The 23,089-nt window shown below is 43.9% G+C and overlaps 1 protein-coding gene across 3 annotated transcripts in view; it reads right to left on the bottom strand.

Annotated features, from left to right (window-relative positions):
* LOC115153606 (sorting nexin-29) overlaps positions 1–23,089 on the bottom strand; it is a 155,899-nt gene that overhangs the window by 114,848 nt on the left and 17,962 nt on the right. Inside the window, exons 5-13 of one of the 3 annotated variants that reach the window (XM_029699225.1) lie at positions 20,285–20,465; positions 20,105–20,175; positions 16,469–16,738; positions 15,914–16,292; positions 15,610–15,728; positions 14,465–14,552; positions 12,378–12,466; positions 9,303–9,366; positions 9,024–9,140 (exon numbers count right to left, since the gene is read on the bottom strand). In XM_029699225.1, the coding sequence (XP_029555085.1) occupies positions 9,024–9,140; positions 9,303–9,366; positions 12,378–12,466; positions 14,465–14,552; positions 15,610–15,728; positions 15,914–16,292; positions 16,469–16,738; positions 20,105–20,175; positions 20,285–20,465 (1,378 nt within the window). Of the gene's footprint in view, positions 1–9,023; positions 9,153–9,302; positions 9,367–12,377; positions 12,467–14,464; positions 14,553–15,609; positions 15,729–15,913; positions 16,293–16,468; positions 16,739–20,104; positions 20,176–20,284; positions 20,466–23,089 lie in introns of all 3 variants that reach the window. The other 2 variants (XM_029699224.1, XM_029699226.1) reach the window with 2 other exon arrangements.

Genomic DNA, 23,089 nt, shown 5'->3' with positions numbered 1-23,089 from the left:
TAGTTGCCAACTGCCATATAAAAAAAATCCACAGAAGAATGAACAAGGTTTTTCTTTTAACTCTGTAATTTAGGTTAGTATAATGTTGTTTATCCATCCTCAGGTTTCTCCTATCACAGCCATTAAACTCTAACTGTTTTAAAGTCACCATTGGCCTCATGGTGAAATCCTTGAGCAGTTTCCTTCCTCTCCGGCAATTGAATTAGGCAGCAGGTCTGTATCTTTGTAGTGACTGGGTGTATTGATACATCATTCAAAATATAATTAATAACTTCATCATGCTCAAAGGAATATTCAATGTCTGTTTTATTTATTTTTACCCATCTACCTATAGGTGCTCTTCTTTGCAAGGCATTGGAAAACCTCCCTGGTCTTTGTAGTTGAATCTGTGTTTGAAATTCACTGTTCGACTGAGGAATCTTGCAGATAATTATGTGTGCGGTACAGAGATCATGTTAAACAATATTATTGCACACAGAGTGAGTCCATGCAACTTCTTGTGTGAATTGTTAAGCACATTTGTACTGCTGAACATATTTAGGCTTGCCATAACAAATATTTAGGCTTGCCACTGACATTTTTATTTCTTTAACCTTTATTTAACCAGTTAGGCTAGTTGAGAACAAGTTCTCATTTGCAACTGCGACCTGGCCAAGATAAAGCAAAGCAATTCGACACATACAACAACAACAGAGTTACACATGAAATAAACAAAACATACAGTCAATAATACAGTAGAACAAAAGAAAACAAAAAGTCTATATACAATGAGTGCAAATGAGGCAATAAATAGGCCATGGTGGCGAAGTAATTACAATATAGCAATTTAACACTGGAATGGTAGATGTGCAGAAGATGAATGTGCAAGTAGTAGAGTAGAGATACTGGTGTGCAAAGGAGCAAGATAAATAAATACAGTATGGGGATGAAGTAGGTAGATAGATGGACTGTTTACAGATGGGCTATGTACAGGTGCAGTGATCTGTGAGCTGCTCTGACAGCTGGTGCTTAAAGCTAGTGAGGGAGATATGAGTCTCTAGCTTCAGAGATTTTTGCAGTTTGTTCCAGTCATTGGCAGCAGAGAACTGGAAGGAAAGATGACCAAAGGAGGAATTGGCTTTGGGGGTGACCAGTGAGATATACCTGCTGGAGCGCATGCTACGAGTGGGTGCTGCTATGGTGACCAGTGAGCTGAGATAAGGCGGGGCTTTACCTAGCAGAGACTTGTAGATAACCTGTAGCCAGTGGGTTTGGCGACGAGTATGAAGCGAGGGCCAACCAACGAGAGCATACAGGTCGCAGTGGTGGGTAGTATATGGGGCTTTGGTGACAAAACGGAAGGCACTGTGATAGACTGCATCCAGTTCGTTGAGTAGTGTTGGAGGCTATTTTATAGATGACATCACCGAAGTCGAGGATCGGTAGGATGGTCAGTTTATTATGGAGTATTGTGTAGACCAGTGTAGGCCAGGGCTCCAGAGTGGCGCACCAATCTAAGGCACTGCATCTCAGTGCTAGAGGCGTCACTACCGACCTAGGTTTGATTCCAGGCTGTATCAAAACTGGCCATGATTGGGAGTCCCATAAGGCGGAGCACAATTGGCCCAGCGTAATCCAGGTTTGGCTGGGGTAGGCCGTCATTGTAAATAAGAATTTGTTCTTAACTGACTTGCCTAGATAAATAAAATAACAACATTTGGGCCTCCTGAGTGGCGCAGCGGTATAAGGCACTGTATCACAGTGCTAGAGGCGTCACTACAGATCCGGGTTCGATCCTAGTGTTGCAGCTGGCCATGACTGGGAGACTCAAGAGGCAGTGCACAATTGGCCCAGCGTCGTCTGGGTTAGGGGAGGGTTTGGACGTCCTTGTCCCATCGCGCTCAAGCGACTCCTGTGGCGGGCCGGGAGCATGCACACTGACACGGTCACCAGCTGTAGGGTATTTCCTCCGACACATTAAGGGTTAAGCAAGCAGTGTGTCTTGGCACGGTCATGTTGTGGAGGACGCATGGCTCTCGACCGTCGCCTCTCCCGAGTCCGTACAGGAGTTGCAACGATGGGACAAGACTACCTACCAAATGGATATCACGAAATTGGGGAGAAAAAGATCAAATAAATCCATTTGATCCGTATTAAATTCAGCCTGTAACAACAAAATGTGTAAAAAGTCAAGGGGTTTCAATACTTTCTGAAAGCACTGTATATTAGGGCTGTACCCGACAGTGCATTCTGAAAGTATTCAGAACCCTCGACTTTTTCCAAATTTAGTTAAGTTACAACCTTAATCTAAAATTGATTAAAAAAATTGTTTTCCTCAAATCCACACACAATACCTCATACATAATGCCAAAGCGAAAACAGGGTAAAAAAATAAATAAAAAATAGAATAAAAAAAAGACGTATTTACATAAGTATTCAGACCCTTTGCTATGAGACTAAAATTGACTGCTCGACTAAAGACACTTCGGTTGACCAACCAACAGCCTTTTGACCAAACAATCGACCAGTCGACTAAATGGGGTCAGCCCTACTGTAGAAACAGAGAGAGATGCCATATAGACAGACATGCATATCTATTTAATAAGAGCAAACTATTGGCAGTGTGTCTATGCAGCAGAGCTACACTGAGTGTACAAAACATTAAGAACACCTGCTCTTTCCATTATATTTTTTTAATTTTACTTTTATTTATACAGGTATCTCATTGAGATAACATCACTTTTCCTAGAGAGACCTGGTCCAATAGCAGCAGAGGGAACAAAGTTTCAGACAAAACAACTTACATACACTAACACAACATTAAACAAAACTATAAACACACATACAGTACAACAACTAAAAAACAGCTGTCCTAAAGACAATTACACTCTTCTATGATATTTACATCGGTCAAGTGTTTAAACTCCACCAATGAGACTAGATCATCACATTTTTAAATGTTCAGGAGAGAATTTCAGGACCAGCTGAGTGACTAAAACTATTTCTACCATGACCTGTTCTAATTTTTGGTACTGTTAGAAGCAAATGAGAATGGGACCGTAATTGATATTTATTTACCGACTTGATTAAAAAATGAACAGAGATAAAATGGCATTTTACCCAATATGGCCTTATAAATCAGTGTATACCAATATTTAAGCCTACGCAAGGTCAATGACGACCAGCGAACAGCGCTGTAGAGATCACAATGATGTGTTAGACGTTTCTGATTTGTAATGAACCTGAGGGCTGCATGATACACTGAATCAAGTGCTCTCGGGGTAGTGGTTGAGGACTGCACACACACATCTAAAACCGCCAGTAATGTACATCGTACCAGCTCCTTCCTGACCTCCAAAGAAAATCAAGCCTTATGCCGGTAATAAAAACCTACTCTCAGCTTGAGCTTCATTATCAAGTTCTCTACATGCACAGTGAAGCTTATCATCAACCCACACACCAAAATATTTGTACACTTTAACTTGCTCTATAGTATGTCCAGCCAACGTAGCAATGACATGATTACTAACATGCCTGGCATTTGAAAATACCATGCATTTTGTTTTACCCGAATTTAGAACCAGCTTTAAAATCATAAAGATTCTGTTGTATGATGTTAAATGCTCTTTGGTCATCTTCAAAAGCTAAAGATAAACTACTACCACTTGAATAAAGAACAGTATCATCTGCATAAAAATGAACATCCGCTGTCTCAATAAGATCCCCAATGTTGTTGATATCCAAAATGAACAACAGTGGGCCCCAAAAAACACCTGAGCACACCTCTCTGGACTCCTATTTATAACCATCCACCATTACACATTGTGTATGATTTGATTGGTTTATAAATTACCTATCTAGAGCATGACCAGTAATTCCACAACATTTTAACCTTTGCACTAACACAGCATGGTCCACGGTGTCAAATGCCTTCGACAAATCAATAAAGACACACACACAATGTAACTTCTTATCAAGAGCACAGTGGATGTAATTTAAAACCTTCAATGTTGCTGAAACAGTGCTGTGGCCAGACCTAAAACCTGATTTCATTCCATTTAAGATGTTGTTTTCTTGGTAGTAGGCCTTTAGCTGCCTACTAACTAAGGACTCCAGTACCTTTGATAGTACAGACAATTTTGATATGGGTCGATAGTTGTCAAGTAGCGAAGGATCTCCACCTTTCAGGAGAGGCAGTACAAAAGCAGATTTCCATAACTTGGGGATTTCCTTAACATCAAGCGTGAGGTTAAAAATACATGTTAAGGGGGAGCAATGATGTCTGCAGCTAGGTGTAGGAAGCAGGGGTCTAGTTCATCAGGGGGATATTTTCCATCAATTTCTTTCAGGGCTTTACATACTTCTGAAACAGAGAAGGATGAAAAGGGGAACCTGGTGAAGGAGTGCACAGGGGTGTCAGGTAAATTCATAGGGGGCTCAATTATACCTTTGACCTTTTCAAATAAACTGCCTGCATCTAAAAAAGTATTCAAGGCTTTTAGAATAGAGGTTCTCTCAGTTACAATCTGTGTGTCTACCAACAATTGTTTAGGAAGCTGTGTATCTTTTCTGCACTGCAAACCCTTCACTACTTGCCAAAATTTGGATGGATTATTTAAATGATCTGAAGTATATTTCAGGTAGTGGTCTGCTTTCAATTTACGGATCATAGCCACACCCATATTTTGAAGACGTTTAAAAGCCATCCAATCATCTCCCGAACCAGACCCTCTTGCTTTAGCCCACATAGCATTTAGTTTCCTTATGATTTTAGTAAGTTCCTTAGTAAATCAAGGGTTCTCTCTGCCCTTAATCCTGAATTTTTTAAAAGGGGCATGCCTATTGCATACATCCTGGAATGCGTTGTGGAAGTAAGAAAAGGCTAGTTCAACATCAGGGATTAATTCCATTCTATGCTAGATACAATATGTAAAAAACCTTGAATATCAAACCGTTTCCAGTTTCTTTTCGTAATGACACTTGGAGATTTTTTAGGTATTTTACCATCTCACACAGGCAATAGCACAGTGATCAGTTATGTCATTTGCAAAAATACCAGAAGCATTAAAACGATGAGGAGTATTGGTTAAGGTCAAATCAAAAGAGGACATTTTATATTCAACCTAGTTATTACACTGTTGACAATCTGAGTGAGATTATAGGTATTGCATAGAATTTAGAGATGATCAGAGCAAGATGTTAGCCAGTCCTGATTCAGATCACCCATCAGGACAAACTCACGAGTTGACATTCTGTGATAACAATTTGAAAATACAATCCAGAGAGCGTAAAAGACAAGTTCTCGGTGGTTGTTCTGACTTCTGTTACTAAACCTAAGCAATTGAATATCTGTCTTTGAACCTAAACCTTGGCTCATCTTTAAATATTGTTGTGATAGACCTCCATCTGCTACTGTTGACCACCCTTAGAATTACGATCTGTACGAAAAACATTGTAACCATTTATGCCAATATTTTAGTCTGTAATAGATTTTTTTGAGCCATAAATACATCAGGGTCGGCAGTTTTTATCCATAAATCCACAAAAATCAAGCTTCGGCAGAAGACTTCTTACACTCATATGCAGAAACTTCAGGCCACTCTGACTACTTAATTGGGCAGGGGTAAGAACATCAGGACCTGGGTTAGATTGCACATTTCCAGACAATAGAAGCAGCAAGATAATGGCAAGTCTAGATCGAGGGCTACAACATTTCGATTTACAGACAGCACTTGAACGAGAATCCATAGTCACCAGAGTCTTTAACGCCACATATTTCAGGAGATGTGTAAAGTCCAGAGACATGGTTAAGTACCAAGAGAACAGTCCTGACATGTAAGCGCATGAGTCTGATTTCTCCCATATTGTTTGGGAGAAATGTGCATAGTTCTCACGTGCATTTCCGGAGCAAGTGTGGTGTTTCTCACAAAACTCGAGGGAGAAACAGTCATATATTTCCTCATTCACAGAGCAACAGGCTCTAAAAGTATCGCCAACATTGTAAAAGCCAAGGGTAGACAACAGCAAAATATTTGTTCATTGCCCTAAGAGTCACTAATCAAATAGTCCAACCACAGATCAATCAAAAGTCAGTGATGTCTGCGTATGATGTAGGCGAGCAAAGCTCCGGGGATAGAGAGGGTGGCAAGGGCACCTGTACCAGAATGGGAGAGACAGAGCAGGGCAGGCAGGGAACAGGCAGGCAGGCAGAGAGATCAGTTCTCTGGCCAACAGTGCACACGGATCGCACTGTATCGACACAGGCTGACCTTGACACATGGATTGTGTGTGTGTGCCATTCAGAGGGTTAATGGGCAAAATTGGAGTGCCTTTGAATGGAGTATGGATGTAGGTGCCAGGCGCACCGGTTCGTGTCAAGAACTGCAATGCTGCCGGGTTTTTCATGCCCAACAGTTTCCTGTGCATCAAGAATGGTCCACCACCCAAACAACATCCAGACAACTTGACACAACTATGGGAAGCATTGAAGTCAACATGGACCAGCATCCCTGTGGAACGCTTTCAACACCTTGTAGAGTCCATGCCCCGATGAATTGAGGCTGTTCTGAGGGCAAAGGGGGGTGGTACTCAATATTAGAAAGGTGTTCCTAATGTTTTGTACAGTGAGAGTATGGTGTAGCCATCTATTGTACTATAGGGTAATATGAAGGTATCACTGAAGGAAAGACAATGTAGAGAACGACCTAGGAGGATAATGTAGGGGCTGTGTTCTTACACAAGCCACACCCAAATCTACAGCATCTGTCCAGATTCAATTCCCTGAACAGATACAGACTGACAACTGGAACTGGAGAATATGTCCCAGACAGTCCTTTTTATAATGGGCTCATCATTCTACATTACAAGTATCCCTGAAAGTTTCAAAGGCATCCTACAGCACTAACTTTGCTGTGTATTGTACAACCGGCATGTGTCGTTGAGGGAGTTTAACATGGGGGTATTCCACCCAAAAACCTCAGTCTAAATGGACGGTCTATATGCCCATTAGTGAAATTGAATCAGCTGAGAGAGGAAGATATCAGAGAGAGGAAGAGGCAGGAAGAGTGCAGTCCCAGAGGTTTGATTTGGATTTGACAGTAAAAAACAGAGTATAAACCTGCCCCAGTTAGAGAAAACATTACAGTAAAACACTCAGAGGATAAAATAAAGGACGTCTACGTGTAATACTCCCGAGTGCCATTTAGAGGCTCTACAAACAATACTTCAAACATTTAGTGTGGTTTTCCCTTCAGAAACCTTCTTCCTCTGTGCCCACAGCACAGTAGGCAGATGGAGTAGAGTAGAAGACTGTTAAAAGTTGGAGCTTCAACTGTACAGTAGCCCCTTGAGACAGCTAGATAATTGACTTCACAAAGCAGCAAAAACAACTAAAATCCTCTCAACAACTAGAGTAAAACCAGCCAAACCTTAGGAGGGGTCTTTACAGTACATCAATATCCCATTCTCAACCACCTTCAGGAAACGCTCAGTGCCAAGTAAGAAGAAAGAATAATCTCTCAGTGTGTGTTTCCTCCAAACCGAGCAGAGGACCAGTGTCTCTTTGGCCAGGCCCACTCTCTCCTGGCCGCCTGCCCAGCCACCTTCCTGGGTGAGATCTCATTTCTGCTCACATCACGGGAAGAACGGCCCGAGCTCCACGCTGGTAGGGAATAGGCTTTCTGTGCGTCCGTGTGTGCTTGCAAACATGTGCCTCAGTCAGTCAGCGTTACATACATGCGTGTCAGAAGCACTGCCTCAGTCAGTCAGCGTTACATACATGCGTGTCAGAAGCACTGCCTCAGTCAGTCAGTCAGCGTTACATACGTGCGTGTCAGAAGCACTGCCTCAGTCAGTCAGTCAGCGTTACATACATGCGCGTCAGAAGCACTGCCTCAGTCAGTCAGCGTTACATACATGCGTGTCAGAAGCACTGCCTCAGTCAGTCAGCGTTACATACATGCGTGTCAGAAGCACTGCCTCAGTCAGCCAGCGTTACATACATGCGTGTCAGAAGCACTGCCTCAGTCAGTCAGCGTTACATACATGCGTGTCAGAAGCACTGCCTCAGTCAGTCAGCGTTACATACATGCGTGTCAGAAGCACTGCCTCAGTCAGTGTGCGGCCTACGTCTTAACCAGCCCAGTACCCACTCCTCTCACTGTGATGAATCAATGTGGGTAAATCTATGAGAGGATCTTAGTCCAGCTCACATCCACGGGGCTTTGTTAGACACACACAAGAAAGGGCTTACTTACCAATTCCAGTATTTTTAGAGACTATTGATCAGATTTGGGTGGAGGATAGCATTTGAGTGTGAGTGGCTGGCTGGAGTTTCCTGTTTGGCTTAAAAGTGTAGCGAGGTAGAAGGACTGGGCTGGCTAAGATAGAACACTCTAAAAAAGTGTGACTAAGTGGCTCAAATGTTAAGGGCACTTCGCAGCATACTCAACTCAAAGTTAAGACGCCACCCAAAAAACACACTCGCTCATATTGAACTTCTAAAGACTGTTTCCATTGAGATCCATGTTTTTCCTTTTCTAACCACCAATGGTCCACTGTTCTGCCTGCGCTAAGGAGCCCTGACCTGTCCACTGGACATGCTTACCTTATCCTGGACCTGCTGTTTTCAACCCTCTCCCTACCTCTGAATACTCAGCTATGAAAAGCCAACTGACATTTACTCCTGAGGTGCAGACCTGTTGCACCCTCTACAACCACTGTGATTATTATATGACCCTGCTGGTCATCTATGAACGATCTGGACTTAATGGCCATGAACTCTTATAATCTCCACCCAGCACAGCCAGAAGAGGACTGGCCACCCCTCAGAGCCTGGTTCCTCTAGGTTTCTTCCTAGGTTCCTGCCTTTCTAGGGAGTTTTTCCTAGCCACCGTTCTTCAACATCTGCATTGCTTGCTCTTTGGGGTATTAAGCTGGGTTTCTGTAGAAGCACTTTGTGATATCTGCTGATTTATTGTAGCACAGGGATAGGAAACCAACTGAGCCATGGGAAGCTGCCGTTGGGAACAACCACCACCACCCACCTGCCCAGAGCCTGGACCTTGGCTGTGTGTCTCTCCTCCAGCTCATCCAGGCGTCTCCTCAGGGCGTCTGTCTCCTGCCTCAGCCCTGCAGAGTGCTCCATCTCCCCATCCAGCAGGCTGCGCAGGGACCTCGTGTCCCGGAAGACACAACACAATACTGTTACCATACAATCACAAAAAACAGTCTCAGAAAACTTGCATACATATACACATAGCTCTAAATTCCACAACATGTCAAAGATCAACTCATACCATCAACATTAGGAGAGAGGAACTCACATGTTGTGTTCATCCAGCTCATCCTTCCTGTTCATCATGGCTACTATGGCCTGGCGGAGCTCCACTGTGGATGAGAGACCGTTAAACACAGACAAACACACAGATGCCAAAAACTACATCTGAAAAAGTGGTTATTGTTCACATTTCTTTTACTCAGCTCATATTGAAGTCTCATCACTACCACTACGGTGCCACTGAGCTGAGTGATACATGAAATACTAAACTGGTTTCATACTGCATGTGCTGCTGCCTGTAGCCAACTCTTCTACTCAAATGGTGGCCCGCGGGCCAGATAGGGCTCTTTTATTCAATTTAGAATGGCCCTTTGATCAATTCTGAACATAGTTTTTGTAAATGTTGTAAAATGTATGCAAAAACCTGATGTTTAGTACGAAAAAGGAGCCCTCTTTCAATATTCTTCAATTGGAGAATCTGATACTCACCCACTTAACATACTGCTTGACTGGTTGGGCCCAAGCTTGCTGTACAACATTAAAACCCATTCAGTGTGTGTACAACAGGCTCTGAAAGTGCTGGATAGAGTAGACATCACTGTTATATCCGCAGACAGCATGAGCTACTGAGTGGAGAAAATCTTGTGCAATACACCGACGCATGTCTTGTATTCAAGATCCTAATGGCCTGCCCCCCCCCCTCCACTTAGTACGTCAGTCAAACAGAAAAACCCACGGCAGCAGATCCACAAGGTCTGCCATGAGGTGACTGCATGCTACGTGTTGCTTGTCCTATGTTGCTCAGTCTGTCGGCGTGCTACTTGTCCTATTTTGCTCTGTCTGTCGGCGTGCTACGTGTTGCTTGTCATATTTTGCTCTGTCTGTCGGCGTGCTACGTGTTGCTTGTACTATGTTGCTCTGTCTGTCGGCGTGCTACTTGTCCTATTTTGCTCTGTCTGTCGGCGTGCTACTTGTCCTATGTTGCTCTGTCTGTCGGCGTGCTACTTGTCCTATTTTGCTCTGTCTGTCGGCGTGCTACTTGTCCTATTTTGCTCTGTCTGTCTGCATGCTATGTGTTGCTTGTCCTATGTTGCTCTGCATGTGCTCACTGCTCATTGTTAATCAATATTTTTATTGTGATTGTTTTTAATAACCGGCCCAGGGACTGCGGTTGAAAATTAGCCCGGCTGCCTAAAAGAGTCACTTTTACTGAAAGGTTGATTAAAATGTGCACTGTCCCTGTAAAAATACAAATAAACTCAAACTCACTTTGGGACTACAAGGGAGAGATAAAACAGTTGTTGACATGACTGAAATTGAAGTGTTATTTCCCCCTCTGATTTGAGCTCAAACAAAACGCTTCCTTTCCCTACAACTGCGCAATTTTATTCAGTCATCATCAGCACAGATCAATCCCGTAATGTTGGAGTTTCTAGATAGCTTTCAGTTTAACTTTGCAACGAGATTTGATGAGTTTAAGTCCCTACAGAGGTGGTGCAGTTTATTATAGGGACCCGTTCTCTACTGATACAGGGGGAGAGAGACCTCCACAAAAGCTAGTCAACTGAGATGCCATGCATAAAAGGTTTGTGTGTAAAAAAAAAAAACTAAAGATGAAGTTATGTCTGTAAAACAGACAGGAAAGTATAAATGAATGTGATGCAGGTCAACTGTGTACAAATGTGTTCCATTATTTAAAAAAAATGTATGCATTGAATTAGGCTAATCTTAAAGCACTTAAAATGAACTTAGAGCAACATTTGATTTGAATAAAAGTGCTTTATAAACATCATAAATGTGTCTTTGCATTGTTTTTTTAATACCGGTTTTAGTAATCCCATGAAGAAAATGTCTTGCCCCCCTGTCAATGAACTTTTTCAAATCTGGCCCCCGTTAGAACATAGTTGAATAGCCTTGACATTGCGCAAGGGACCAGACAGGCTACTAAAATAGCACCTCGGCCCAGATACATATACACTTCATCAACATACAGTCACAGCACAGCTCTTTACTCACATGACGGATATAGGCTAATACATAGTACTGCACTGGGAGAAGTAGGCCTATGGAAAAAGTGGCAAGTGCCAAGGCCTTATGAATACCAAAGTATTTACTCAATTAAAAGCAAATAAATTATACAGATCAGCTGTTGGCTAGTAACAGCCACGAAGCTTAGAAGTGGAGCGTGTTTTGGCCCCGGACGCGTTTCAAAAGGTAGGTCTACAACCCAAAGCCTCGGCCAAGTGGCTGGTTGAGGTGAAGAAGAGGAGGATGAAGATGGGCACTAGAGGAGGAGAGGACAGAACCATTATATGTGGAGCTCCCAACTCCACATCACTGCTCCAGAAATATGTGTAACATTTCGACAACCGTGCGTTCACCAAGGGAAAACAGCACCGGCGATCCATTAACGAGCTGTATAGTGTGTGTGTGTGGCAGACACTAACATAATGGTGGACCTTGGCTTATGTTCATTATACTGCACACAATGTTCTCTATCTATACACACACACACACACACACACACACACAGAGCACTCCTCTTTTGAGAGCTGCTAATCTTTTGAGTGTTTGACTATAGACGTGAGTTACAACTATAGACGTGACTGTGGGTCTTCCACAGTGCTTAAAGGCAGACCGTCACACTTGGATCCCCAGCCCTGACACCCTGACTAACATTACAGGCTTGGTGAGATCCACACACAGGAAACACATAACATCAATATGAGCATCAGCAGGGCTAACCTCTGCTAAGCTTTAGAGAATTACACAAATCACGTCCTAGAGGCGAAAACACAGACAGCGTGTAAACGGTTGGCTGGTTCAGGGTATTTTATATTCCAGGAAGTTTTGGAAAAAAATAGAGCGGAAGAAATGTGGATGACTGGGGTGTGTTGTGTAGAGAAATGAGATCTATCGAAGAAGACATGCTTTTCTGAGGGTACCGTTCTGTTTCAGTCCTATAAACTGGAGACTACCGTTTGAGTACACACAGGGCACACTGATACTGAATTAACAGTGCCATCTCCTGGTTGAATAAAGAATTTCTCATCATACTGAATTTCTCATCATACTGAATTCCCTTCTTAAAACACATGTATAGTATACCACACACACTCACCCACTGACATGGACTCTGGTAGACCGGGGTTGGCACTGGGCAGGACACTGGAGAGAGGTGCATTCTGGACCGGCGGGCTGGCCTCCAAGCTGCAACACCACAGAGAGAGAGAGAGAATGTTACGCACATATCTCCATCCAATAACTCTCAAGACTATTGAAATCAAATTTTATTGGTCACATACACAGGTTAGCAGATGTTAATGCGAGTGTAGCGAAATGCTTGTGCTTCTATTTCCGACAGTGCAGTAATATCTAACACGTAATCTAACAATTCCACAACAACTACCTAATACACACAAATCTAAGTAAAGGGATGGAATAAGAATATGTACATTTAAATATGGATGAGCGATGACCGAGAAGCTTAGGCAAGATGCAATAGATGGTATAATATACAGTATATACATGAGATGAGTAATGCAAGATATGTAAACATTAAAGTGGTATTATTAAAGCTCTGTGTGTGTGTGTGTGTATAGTGATCCATTTTTTAAAGTGGATCACCTTCTCCCTGTAGGCTGTCTCGTCGTTGTTGGTAATCAAGCCCACTACTGTTGTCGTCTGCAAACTTAATGATTGAGTTGGAGGCGTGCTTGGCCACGCAGTCATGGGTGAACAGGGAGTACAAAGGGGGCTGAGCACGCACCGTTGTGGGGCACCAGTGTTGAGGATCAGCGAAAAGAAGATGATGTTTCCTACCTTCACCACCTGGAGTGGCCCGTCAGAAAGTTCAGGGCCCAATTGCACAGGGCGGGGTTGAGACCCTGGTCGTCAAGCTTAATGATGAGCTTGGAGGGTACTATGGTGTTGAATGCTGAGCTGTAGTTGATGAACAGCATTCTTACATAGGTATTCCTCTTGTCCAGATGGGTTAGGGCAGTGTGCAGTGTGATGGCGATTGCATCGTCTGTGGACCTATTGTGGCGGTAAGCAAATTGAAGTGGGTCTAGGGTGGCAGGTAAGGTGATATGATCCTTGACTAGTCTCTCAAAGCACTTCATGATGACAGAAGTGAGTGTACGGGACGACAGTCATTTAGTTCAGTTACCTTTGCCTTCTTGGGTACAGGAACAATGTTGGCCATCTTGAAGCATGTAGGGACAGCAGACTGGGATAGGGAGAGATTGAATATGTCCGTAAACACACCAGCCAGTTGGTCTGCGCATGCTCTGAGTACGCGGCTAGGGATGCTGTCTGGGCCGGCAGGCTTGCGAGGGTTAACACATTTAAAATGTCTTACGTCGGCCATGGAGGAGGAGAGGGAGGGCCCGCAGTCCTTGGTAGCGGGCCACGTCGGTGGCACGGTATTATCCTCAAAGCGGACAAAGAAGGTGTTTAGTTTGTCTGGAAGCATGACGTCAGTGTCCGTGATGTGGCTGGTTCTTCATTTTGTTGTCCGTAATTGCCTGTAGACCCTGCCACATACGTCTCGTGTCTGAGCCGTTGAATTGCGACTCCACTTCGTCCTTATACCGACATTTTGCTTGTTTGATTGCCTTGGAGGGAATAACAACACTGTTTATATTCGGCCATATTCCCAGTCATCTTTCCATTGTTGAATGCAGTGGGTTGCGCTTTCAGTTGAGCGAATACCGCCATCTATCCACGGTTTCTGGTTAGGGTAGGATTTAATCGTCGCCGATGCACTTCCTTATAAACTCACTCACGGAATCAGCGTATAAATCGATGTTATTCTGAGGCTGCCTGGAACATTTCCCAGTCCGTGTGATCGAAACAATCTTGAAGCGTGGATTCTGATTGGTCAGACCAGCGTTGAATAGTTCTAGTCACGGGTACATCCTGTTTGAGTTCCTGCCTGTAGGACAGTAGGAGCAAAATGGAGTCGTGGCTGGATTTGCCGAAGGAAGGGTGGGGGAGGGCCTTGCATGCATTGCGGAAGTTAGAGTAGCAGTGATCGAGTGTATTGCCCGCACGAGTGCTACAGTCAATATGCTGATAGGATTTAGGTAGCCTTGTCCTCAAATTTGCTTTGTTAAAATCAAAACTATGAAATATTGAAGTGAGTGCGGTTTTCTTCCCTCCCTTGTTAAGATCATGTGCATGTAAAATTGACTGACAACATACTTGAACTGCAGCTGGGTTCTGGTCGTCTCGTGGTCGCCTGTGGAATCTGTCTGTACAGGAAATGCAGCTGAATCCTCCACTGAAGCAACTGAAACAAAATGAAAGTGCAAACAATGATAAGGAATGTTTTGGGTCAAATCTGTCTGCTTTAAGAATATGCTTCCCATATTCAACAGAAGCTTAGTAAATGTACAGAACCAGTCAAAAGTTGACACACCTACTCATTCCAGGGTTTTTCTTTATTTTGACTATTTTCTACATTATAGAATAATAGTGAAGACATCAAAACGGTAAAATAACACATATGGAATCATGTAGTAACCAAAAAAGTGGCAAGAGTGTACAAAGCTGTCATCAAGGCAAAGGGTGGTTACTACATGATTCCATATATTTATTTCATAGCTTTGATGTCTTCACTATTATTCTGCAATGTAGAAAATAGTAAAAATAAAGACAAACCCTTGAACGAGTAGGTGTGTCCAAACTTTTGACTGGTACTGTATATTTACCTCTAAGTAACGTCGCACACTATTCTCTTTTAACACCAGTCTGCCGTTTCTATACAAACAATCTCCAAAAATGAACACTATGAGCCAACACGCTATAACCAAACTACTGTGAATGTGTAAGAAATGACTGGTGAGCCCAGAGGACTGGGTTGAGAAACAGAGGAGAGGAGCCTGTAAGAAATGACTGGTGAGCCCAGAGGACTGGGTTGAGAAACAGAGGAGAGGAGCCTGTAAGAAATGACTGGTGAGCCCAGAGGACTGGGTTGAGAAACAGAGGAGAGGAGCCTGTAAGAAATGACTGGTGAGCCCAGAGGACTGGGTTGAGAAACAGAGGAGAGGAGCCTGTAAGAAATGACTGGTGAGCCCAGAGGACTGGGTTGAGAAACAGAGGAGAGGAGCCTGTAAGAAATGACTGGTGAGCCCAGAGGACTGGGTTGAGAAACAGAGGAGAGGAGCCTGTAAGAAATGACTGGTGAGCCCAGAGGACTGGGTTGAGAAACAGAGGAGAGGAGCCTGTAAGAAATGACTGGTGAGCCCAGAGGACTGGGTTGAGAAACAGAGGAGAGGAGCCTGTAAGAAATGACTGGTGAGCCCAGAGGACTGGGTTGAGAAACAGAGGAGAGGAGCCTGGCTCACCTGGCTGAGAGTAGGAGTGGCTGGAGGCCACAGCAATGAGGATGTTTGAACTGTCATGATCAGTCATGGCCTGCAGAGGGCTACACGTGGACACACTGGATAGGCTCCCCACTACCACTCTGTACACACACACACACACACACACACACACACACACACACACACACACACACACATACATACATATACCACAGCAAGTACACCTGTTTATATCAATCATTGTTTAAGAGTTTCCCACCATGCTTACTGTATGGTTAAGAAAGTGCTAGATTATGTGTAATCATTAGTCTCTATGGTTACTCACTGGTTAGTGCTGGCCCTGTCATGGAGGGGGCTCTGTGGCTGTGGTCTGATCTTGTACACCTCCTCTTCCTCCTCCTCCTCATCATTATCAATAATCTTGGAGTCTGGCAGAGCCCTGGAGAAAGGAGGAGACCCGGCCCAGCTGACTATCCCAGGCTCGGGCATCCCGTTCTGGGGAGGCGAGAGGGAGAAGGAGGGCTCCAGTGGGTCAATGCCCTCCTCCAGACTGACCTGAGGAGCAGTGGTGCTCTTCCTGAGAGTGGCAGTACGCCCCCCCACCTCCTCATCCTCGTCCTCTGCTCCCCCATCCAGGTTGTCATCGAAAGAGATGATGTTGGTGATTTTCTTTTTCTTCCGTCGCTCCTTCCTCAGGCCAGAGTCTGGAGAGGAGAGAGAAAAAGTAGTCAGTTTCATCTCCATGTTTTTGGGCTTATCATCATCATCATCACCATCATCATCACCTTAGTAAGAATATGAATAGAACTGAATATAAATAATTGGTTATATCCACTGTCCCCCTTCTGTATCCAAGTTGATTGTAATTTCTCCTCCCTACCTGCGGAGGCGCTGCGGGGCAGGACAGGCAGTGGGTCTGTGGAGCCGTCAGGGCGGTGGGTGGGGGTGAAGCCTGGCACCACAGTGGTGGCGGTGCTGATCTCCCTGAGCAGAGTGCTCACCCCCTGGGTAGACTCCTTCCATAAGCTCCCTATGCCCTGGGTGGACTCCTTCAGGAGGTGGCTCACGGAGGAGGCAGGGCCGCCTGCTCGGATCACACCATTTAGGTCCTTATTGTCGATGTTGATGGCAAACAGGATGGAGTTTAGTCCTGTGTGAGAAAGAGGGTCTAGTTAGAAGTCATTCACACAGCACAGCCTAGTTAGAGCACTAGCGGATAAGGTGAATTGGTTCCTCCCAACCAAAATATCAAATCACAACATTAAACAATTTCAAAGATTTGACTGAGTTAAAGTTCATATTAGGAAATCAGTCAACTGAAATAAATGATGCCCTAATCTATGGATTTCACATGACTGGGAAAAGAGATAAGGTATCTGTGACCAACAGCTGCATAAGACAGGTTTTCCCAAACTGGGGTACGCTTACACCTGCAATTCTGTCGGGGGTACGCCAAATAAAAATATGATTCACATGTTCATTTGGGTTTTTTTTAATACAAAAATATATTTATTATTTTTTTCTTCACATTTGGGTAAGTTCCCCCCCCCCCCTCGCCTGAGTGGCCACGTTTCACTGCCAAAAATAAAATTAAACCATTTAGAGTTCAGCAAAATAACAACGTCAAATACAGGTAGCCTAGTCAAATAATTAACATCTCGCGGGAATTCCACTAATGATCCATATGTAGACAAACGTAGCTGCTGCTGGTATCTGTACTGATGGCGCAAAAGCCATGACAGGGAGACATAGTGGAGTGGTAACGCGGGTGCAACCAGTTGCTCCCGACGCCACTTGGGTACACTGCAGAGGCTCTTGCTGCCAAGGGAATGCCCGACAGCTTGAAAGAGGTTTTGGACACTACAGTGAAAATTGTTACATTTGTTAAAGCAAGGCCCCTCAACTCTCATGCAGTGACCATGTAACGCTTTTACAACATACAAAGTGCGCTGGTTATCAAGGGGCAAAGTATTGACACATTTTTTTTTTAATTGAGAGACGAGCTTAATGTTTTCTTTACTGACCATAATTTTCACTTGTCTGACCGCTTGCATGATGACGAGTTTCTCACACGATTGGCCTATCTGGATGATGTTTTTTCCTCGCCTGAATGATCTGAATCTAGGATTACAGAGACTTGTTCCTTTCCTCCTTGTCAATCATCATTGGTGAAATTAGCATTATGACAATATATTTAATTAAATCATTCAAAATCTTTATTAATGCAATTGCAGACAGAAGTTGACAATCAGGAACATAGCACGCACGTTTCCGAGTAAGTTCTGCATCAAACAAAAGGTCTCAAGTTGTTTTATTAAACCGAAGTCCCGCCGTAGTGATGTCACTGACTACGTCATTACCTTTTTACTCCTGAGACCAAAACCCTGCATCCATAGCTATATAAACATAGTGTTTATCTAAAAGCTAGGCAATAAAATGTCCCCTCCCCAAAGTTGATTTATTGTGGAATGTCTGAGTAGTCTCTTATCTCCCACACTCCCCTGCAGAGTTCTGTCTCAGTCACACATTTCTAAGATGGGTCTTCTTTATAAGAGAGAGAAAGAAAGCAAACAACTGTGGACCAATTCTAAAACTCATATATATAGAGTCTAGGACCCTATAACCCCTCCCCTTCTATTAATATCATATAGAATAATTGATTATGCCTAGTACATCAAACATTTGTACAGCCCCAAATCATGACCGGTAGGTGAATCCTGACAGACTCGCCACAATAATATTCAATGTGCAGGACAAAATTGAGGCTATAATTAAGATGTTGGAGCTCTTCTCTGTCTGCATTAACAAGGACAACACACAGGTCTTTCCATCACTGTATGATTTTTTGTGTGCAAATGAACTCAAGCTTAGGGACAATGTCAAATGTGATATAGCAATGCACCTAAGTGGGTTGGGTGCGCAATTACGCAGGTACTTTCCCGAAACAAATGACACAAACAACTGGATTTGTTAACCCTATCAAGACCTGCCTCCAGTCCACTTACCGATATCTGAACAAGAGAGCCTCATCGAAATTGCAACAAATCGGTTCTGTGAAAATTGAATTTAATCAGAAGCCACTGCCAGATTTATGGATTGGGCTGCGCTCAGAGTATCCTGCCTTGGCAAATTGCGCTGTTAAAACACGGATGCCCTTTGCAACCATTTACCTATGTGAGAGTGGATTCTCGGCCCTCACTAGCATGAAAACTAAATACAGGCACAGACTGTGTGGAAAATGATTTAAGACAGACCCTCTCCAATACAACCCAACATTGCAGAGTTATGTGCATCCTTTCAAGCACACCCTTCTCATTAACCTGTGGTGAGTTATTCACAATTTTCGATAAACAATTAAGGTTTTATATGTAAGATGGTTAAATAAAAGGGCAAAATTATTATTATTATTATTATTATTATTATTATTTGTGCCCTGGTCCTATAAGAGCTCTTTGTCACTTCCCACAAGCCAGGTTGTGACAAAAACTCACTCATTCTTATGTTTAATAAATGTATTGTATAGTGTGTGTGAGGCAGGCTTACAATGACGGCAAAAAACAACTTGAGAGTGCGCAGACCTTGGTGCTAGAGGGGGTACGCAGCTGGAGGTTGAATGTTTAAAGTTTGAGAACCATTGCCTTAACAAAAGGTAGGGGCATGGATAAAAAAAACAGTCAGTATCTGGTGTGACCACCATTTTCCACATGCAGCACGACAACTCCTTCACATAGAGTTGATCAGGCTGTTGATTGTGGCCTGTGGAATGTTGTCCCACTTCAATGGCTGTGCGAAATTGCTGGATATTGGTGGGAACTGGAACACGCTGATGTACACATCGAACCAGAGCATCCCAAACCTGCCCAATGGGTGACATGTCTGGTGAGTATACAGGCCATCTTCCAGGAATTGTTAACAAATCCTTACAACATGGGACCGTGCATTATCATGCTGAAACATGAGGTGAAGACAGAGGATGAATGGCACGACAATGGGCCTCAAGAGCTCGTCACGGTATCTCTGTGCATTCAAATTCCCATAGATAAAATGCAATTATGTTCGTTCTCTGAAGCTTATGCCTTCCCATACATAACCCCACCATGGGGCCCTCTTTTTCCTTGTAATTTTTACCCACCTTATTCTTCCGATCTTTCCTCATCGCTGCAACTCCCCAACGGGCTCGGGAGAGACAAAGGTCGAGTCATGCGTCCTCCGAAACATGGCCCGCCAAGCTGCGCTTCTTAACAAACGCCTGCTTAACCCGGAAGCCAGCTGCACCAATGTGTCAGAGGAAACACTGTTCAACTGATGACCGAGGCAGCCTGCAGGAACCCGGCCCACCACAAGGAGTCGCAAGAGTGCGATGAAACCAAAACTTTACACGTTGCGTTTCTATTTTTCTTCACATCACACAGGGAATGAGTGACTGAACTGTGACTCATCGCTTACTGTAAAGCATCTCTCTGAATGGCAGAGATATGAATAAGTTTCACCACAAGAATCAGAGTCATGCGCTCACCTGCAGCCATGGTTGGCAGCATGCTGGCTCGCTCCTCATCCAGAATAAACGCCCAGTCTTCATAGAAGGTTCTAGAAAACACAAAGAAAAAAAGCTATACTGCCAGGAAAGGTCCAGACACACACACACACACACACACACACACACACACTGACCTAAGATAAATACACACGCACTTACCCGGGGCGCATGCGGTCTGCAAGCAGCGTGTGTAGGTAGCGTTCTAGTGAGTGTTCATTGAGGGCACAGCGGAGCCAGGCTCGGCCGCGGCCCAACTCAGAGGAGATGTGTCTCAGGGAGTAGAACCGCTGCAGCTCATGGCGGTTCAGATATTCCTTCACATAGAACCAGAACGTCAGCTCTGACCGAAAGATAAAAAAATAAATAAAAAAAAGAGAGTCTCTCAGAGCGTTCACAGTCAGCCCACTATTAGATCACAGCAAAATAACACTACTTGAACAGAGCAATACTCAATCACGAGGCATCAAAGCCAAAGGAACTGAATAATATTAAGAAATGCTATAGATGAAAGGAAAGTAGTGTGGAAACCTACCAAAAAAACTATTAGACAACAAATTCAATCCCTTTTAGACAACTTCCTGGACAAAACGTGTCACTGTAATAATGAAGGTGTAACTTGGCAGTAGAAAACCTGTAAGCTTCCCTATCAAAAATAAATAAATTCAAGCAAAAAACCTACAAAAATTAAACAAAAACAAATGGTTTGATGAAGAATGCAAAAACCTAAGAAAGAAATTGAGAAACCTATCCAACCAAAAACATAGAGACCCAGAAAACCTGCGTGTATGCCTTCACTATGGTGAATCACTAAAACAATACAGAAATACACTACGGAAAAAAAGGAACAGCACATCAGAAATCAGCACAATGTAATTGATAATGCAGAGGATCCTCCCAAGGTTGCTGTTCACGAATATCCCACGGTAGTGATTGGGGTCAAGTTTGTCTCCTAGTATAGCAAATTGGAATTTGTGGTCTGTAAATGTTATCATTAACAGCAGACTCGTACATTTCCTCAGTGAAAACAATATACTTAGCAAATGTCAAATTGGCTTTTTACCAAATTACCGTACGACAGACCACGTATTCACCCTGCACACCCAAATGGACAAAGAAACAAACCAAAACAAAGGCAAAATCTTCTCATGATTTGTTGATTTGAAAAAAGCTCGACTCAATTTCACATGAAGGTCTGCAATACAAATTGATGGAAAGTGGTGTTGGGGGAAAAACATACACTATAAAATCCATGTACACTATAAAATCCATGTACACAAACAACAAGTGTGCGATTAAAATTAGCAAAAACACAAGTTTCGTTCCACAGGGTGAGACAGGGATGCAGCTTAAGCCCCACCCTCTTCAACACACACACACACACACACACACACACACACACACACACACACACACACACACACACACACACAAAATCAATGAATTGGCGAGGGCACTAGAACAGTTTGCAGCACCCGGCCTCACCCTACTAAACCAAAAAAAGAAACGTCCTCTCACTGCCAACTGCGTTTATTTTCAGCAAACTTAACATGTGTAAATATTTGTATGAACATAACAAGATTCAACAACTGAGACATAAACTGAACAAGTTCCACAGACATGTGACTACCAGAAATGGAATAATGTGTACCTGAACAAAGAGGGGGGAGGGGTCAAAATCAAAAGTAACAGTCAGTATCTGGTGTGGCCACCAGCTGCATTAAGTACTGCAGTACATCTCCTCCTCATGGACTGCACCAGATTTGCCAGTTCTTGCTGTGAGATGTTACCCCACTCTTCCACCAAGGCACCTGCATGGCCCCAGCCCTCACCCTCCGATCCAACAGTTCCCAGACATGCTCAATGGGATAGAGATCCGGGCTCTTCGCTGGCCAAGGTAGAACCCTGACATCCCTGTCTTGCAGGAAATCACACACAGAACGAGCAGTATGGCTGGTGGTATTGTCATGCTGGAGGGTCATGTCAGGATGAGCCTGCAGGAAGGGTACCACAGGAGGGAGGAGGATGTCTTCCATGTAACGCACAGTGTTGAGATTGCCTGCGATGACAAGCTCAGTCCGATGATGCTGTGACACACCGCCCCAGACCATGACGGACCCTCCACCTGCAAAATCGATCCCACTCCAGAGTACAGGCCTCGGTGTAATGCTCATTCCTTCGACAATAAACGCAAATCCAACCATCACCCTGGTGAGACAAAACCGTGACTCGTCAGTGAAGAGCACTTTTTGACAGTCCTGTCTGGTCCAGCGACGGTGGGTTTGTGCCCATAGGCGACGTTGTTGCCGGTGATGTCTGGTGAGGATCTGCCTTACAACAGGTCTACAAGCCCTCAGTCCAGCCTCTCTCAGACTATTGCGGACAGTCTGAGCACTGATGGAGGGATTGTGCATTTCCAGGTGTAACTCGGCAGTTGTTGTTGCCATCCTGTACCTGTCCCGCAGGTGTGATGTTCGGATCTACCGATCCTGTGCAGGTGTTGTTACATGTGGTCTGCCACTGCGAGGACGATCAGCTGTCCGTCCTGTCTCCTTGTAGCGCCGTCTTAGGCGTCTCACAGTACGGACATTGCAATTTATTGCCCTGGCCACATCTGCAGTCCGCATGACTACGGTACGTTCACGCAGATTAACAGGGACCCTGGGCATCTTTCTTTTGGTGTTTTTCAGAGTCAGTAGAAAGGCCTCTTTAGTGTCCTAAGTTTTCATAACTGTGACCCTAACTGCCTACCGTCTGTAAGCTGTTACTGTCTTAACGACCGTTCCAAAGGTGCATGCTCATGAATTGTTTATGAACATGTTCTGGATTTTTACGAATTATCTTTGAAAGATAGGGTCCTGAAAAGGTGACGTTTCTTTTTTTGCTGAGTTCAGAATCTGAAGTCAAATGTCTACTGTTTGCTGATGATCTGGTGCTTCTGTCCACAACCAAGGGGGGCCTACAGCA

This window comes from Salmo trutta, chromosome 18 (genome assembly GCF_901001165.1).
Source record: "Salmo trutta chromosome 18, fSalTru1.1, whole genome shotgun sequence".
Taxonomy (NCBI): Eukaryota; Metazoa; Chordata; class Actinopteri; order Salmoniformes; family Salmonidae; genus Salmo; species Salmo trutta.
Note: the sequence above shows the minus strand (reverse complement) of the source record. Positions and strands in the feature narration are given on the sequence as shown.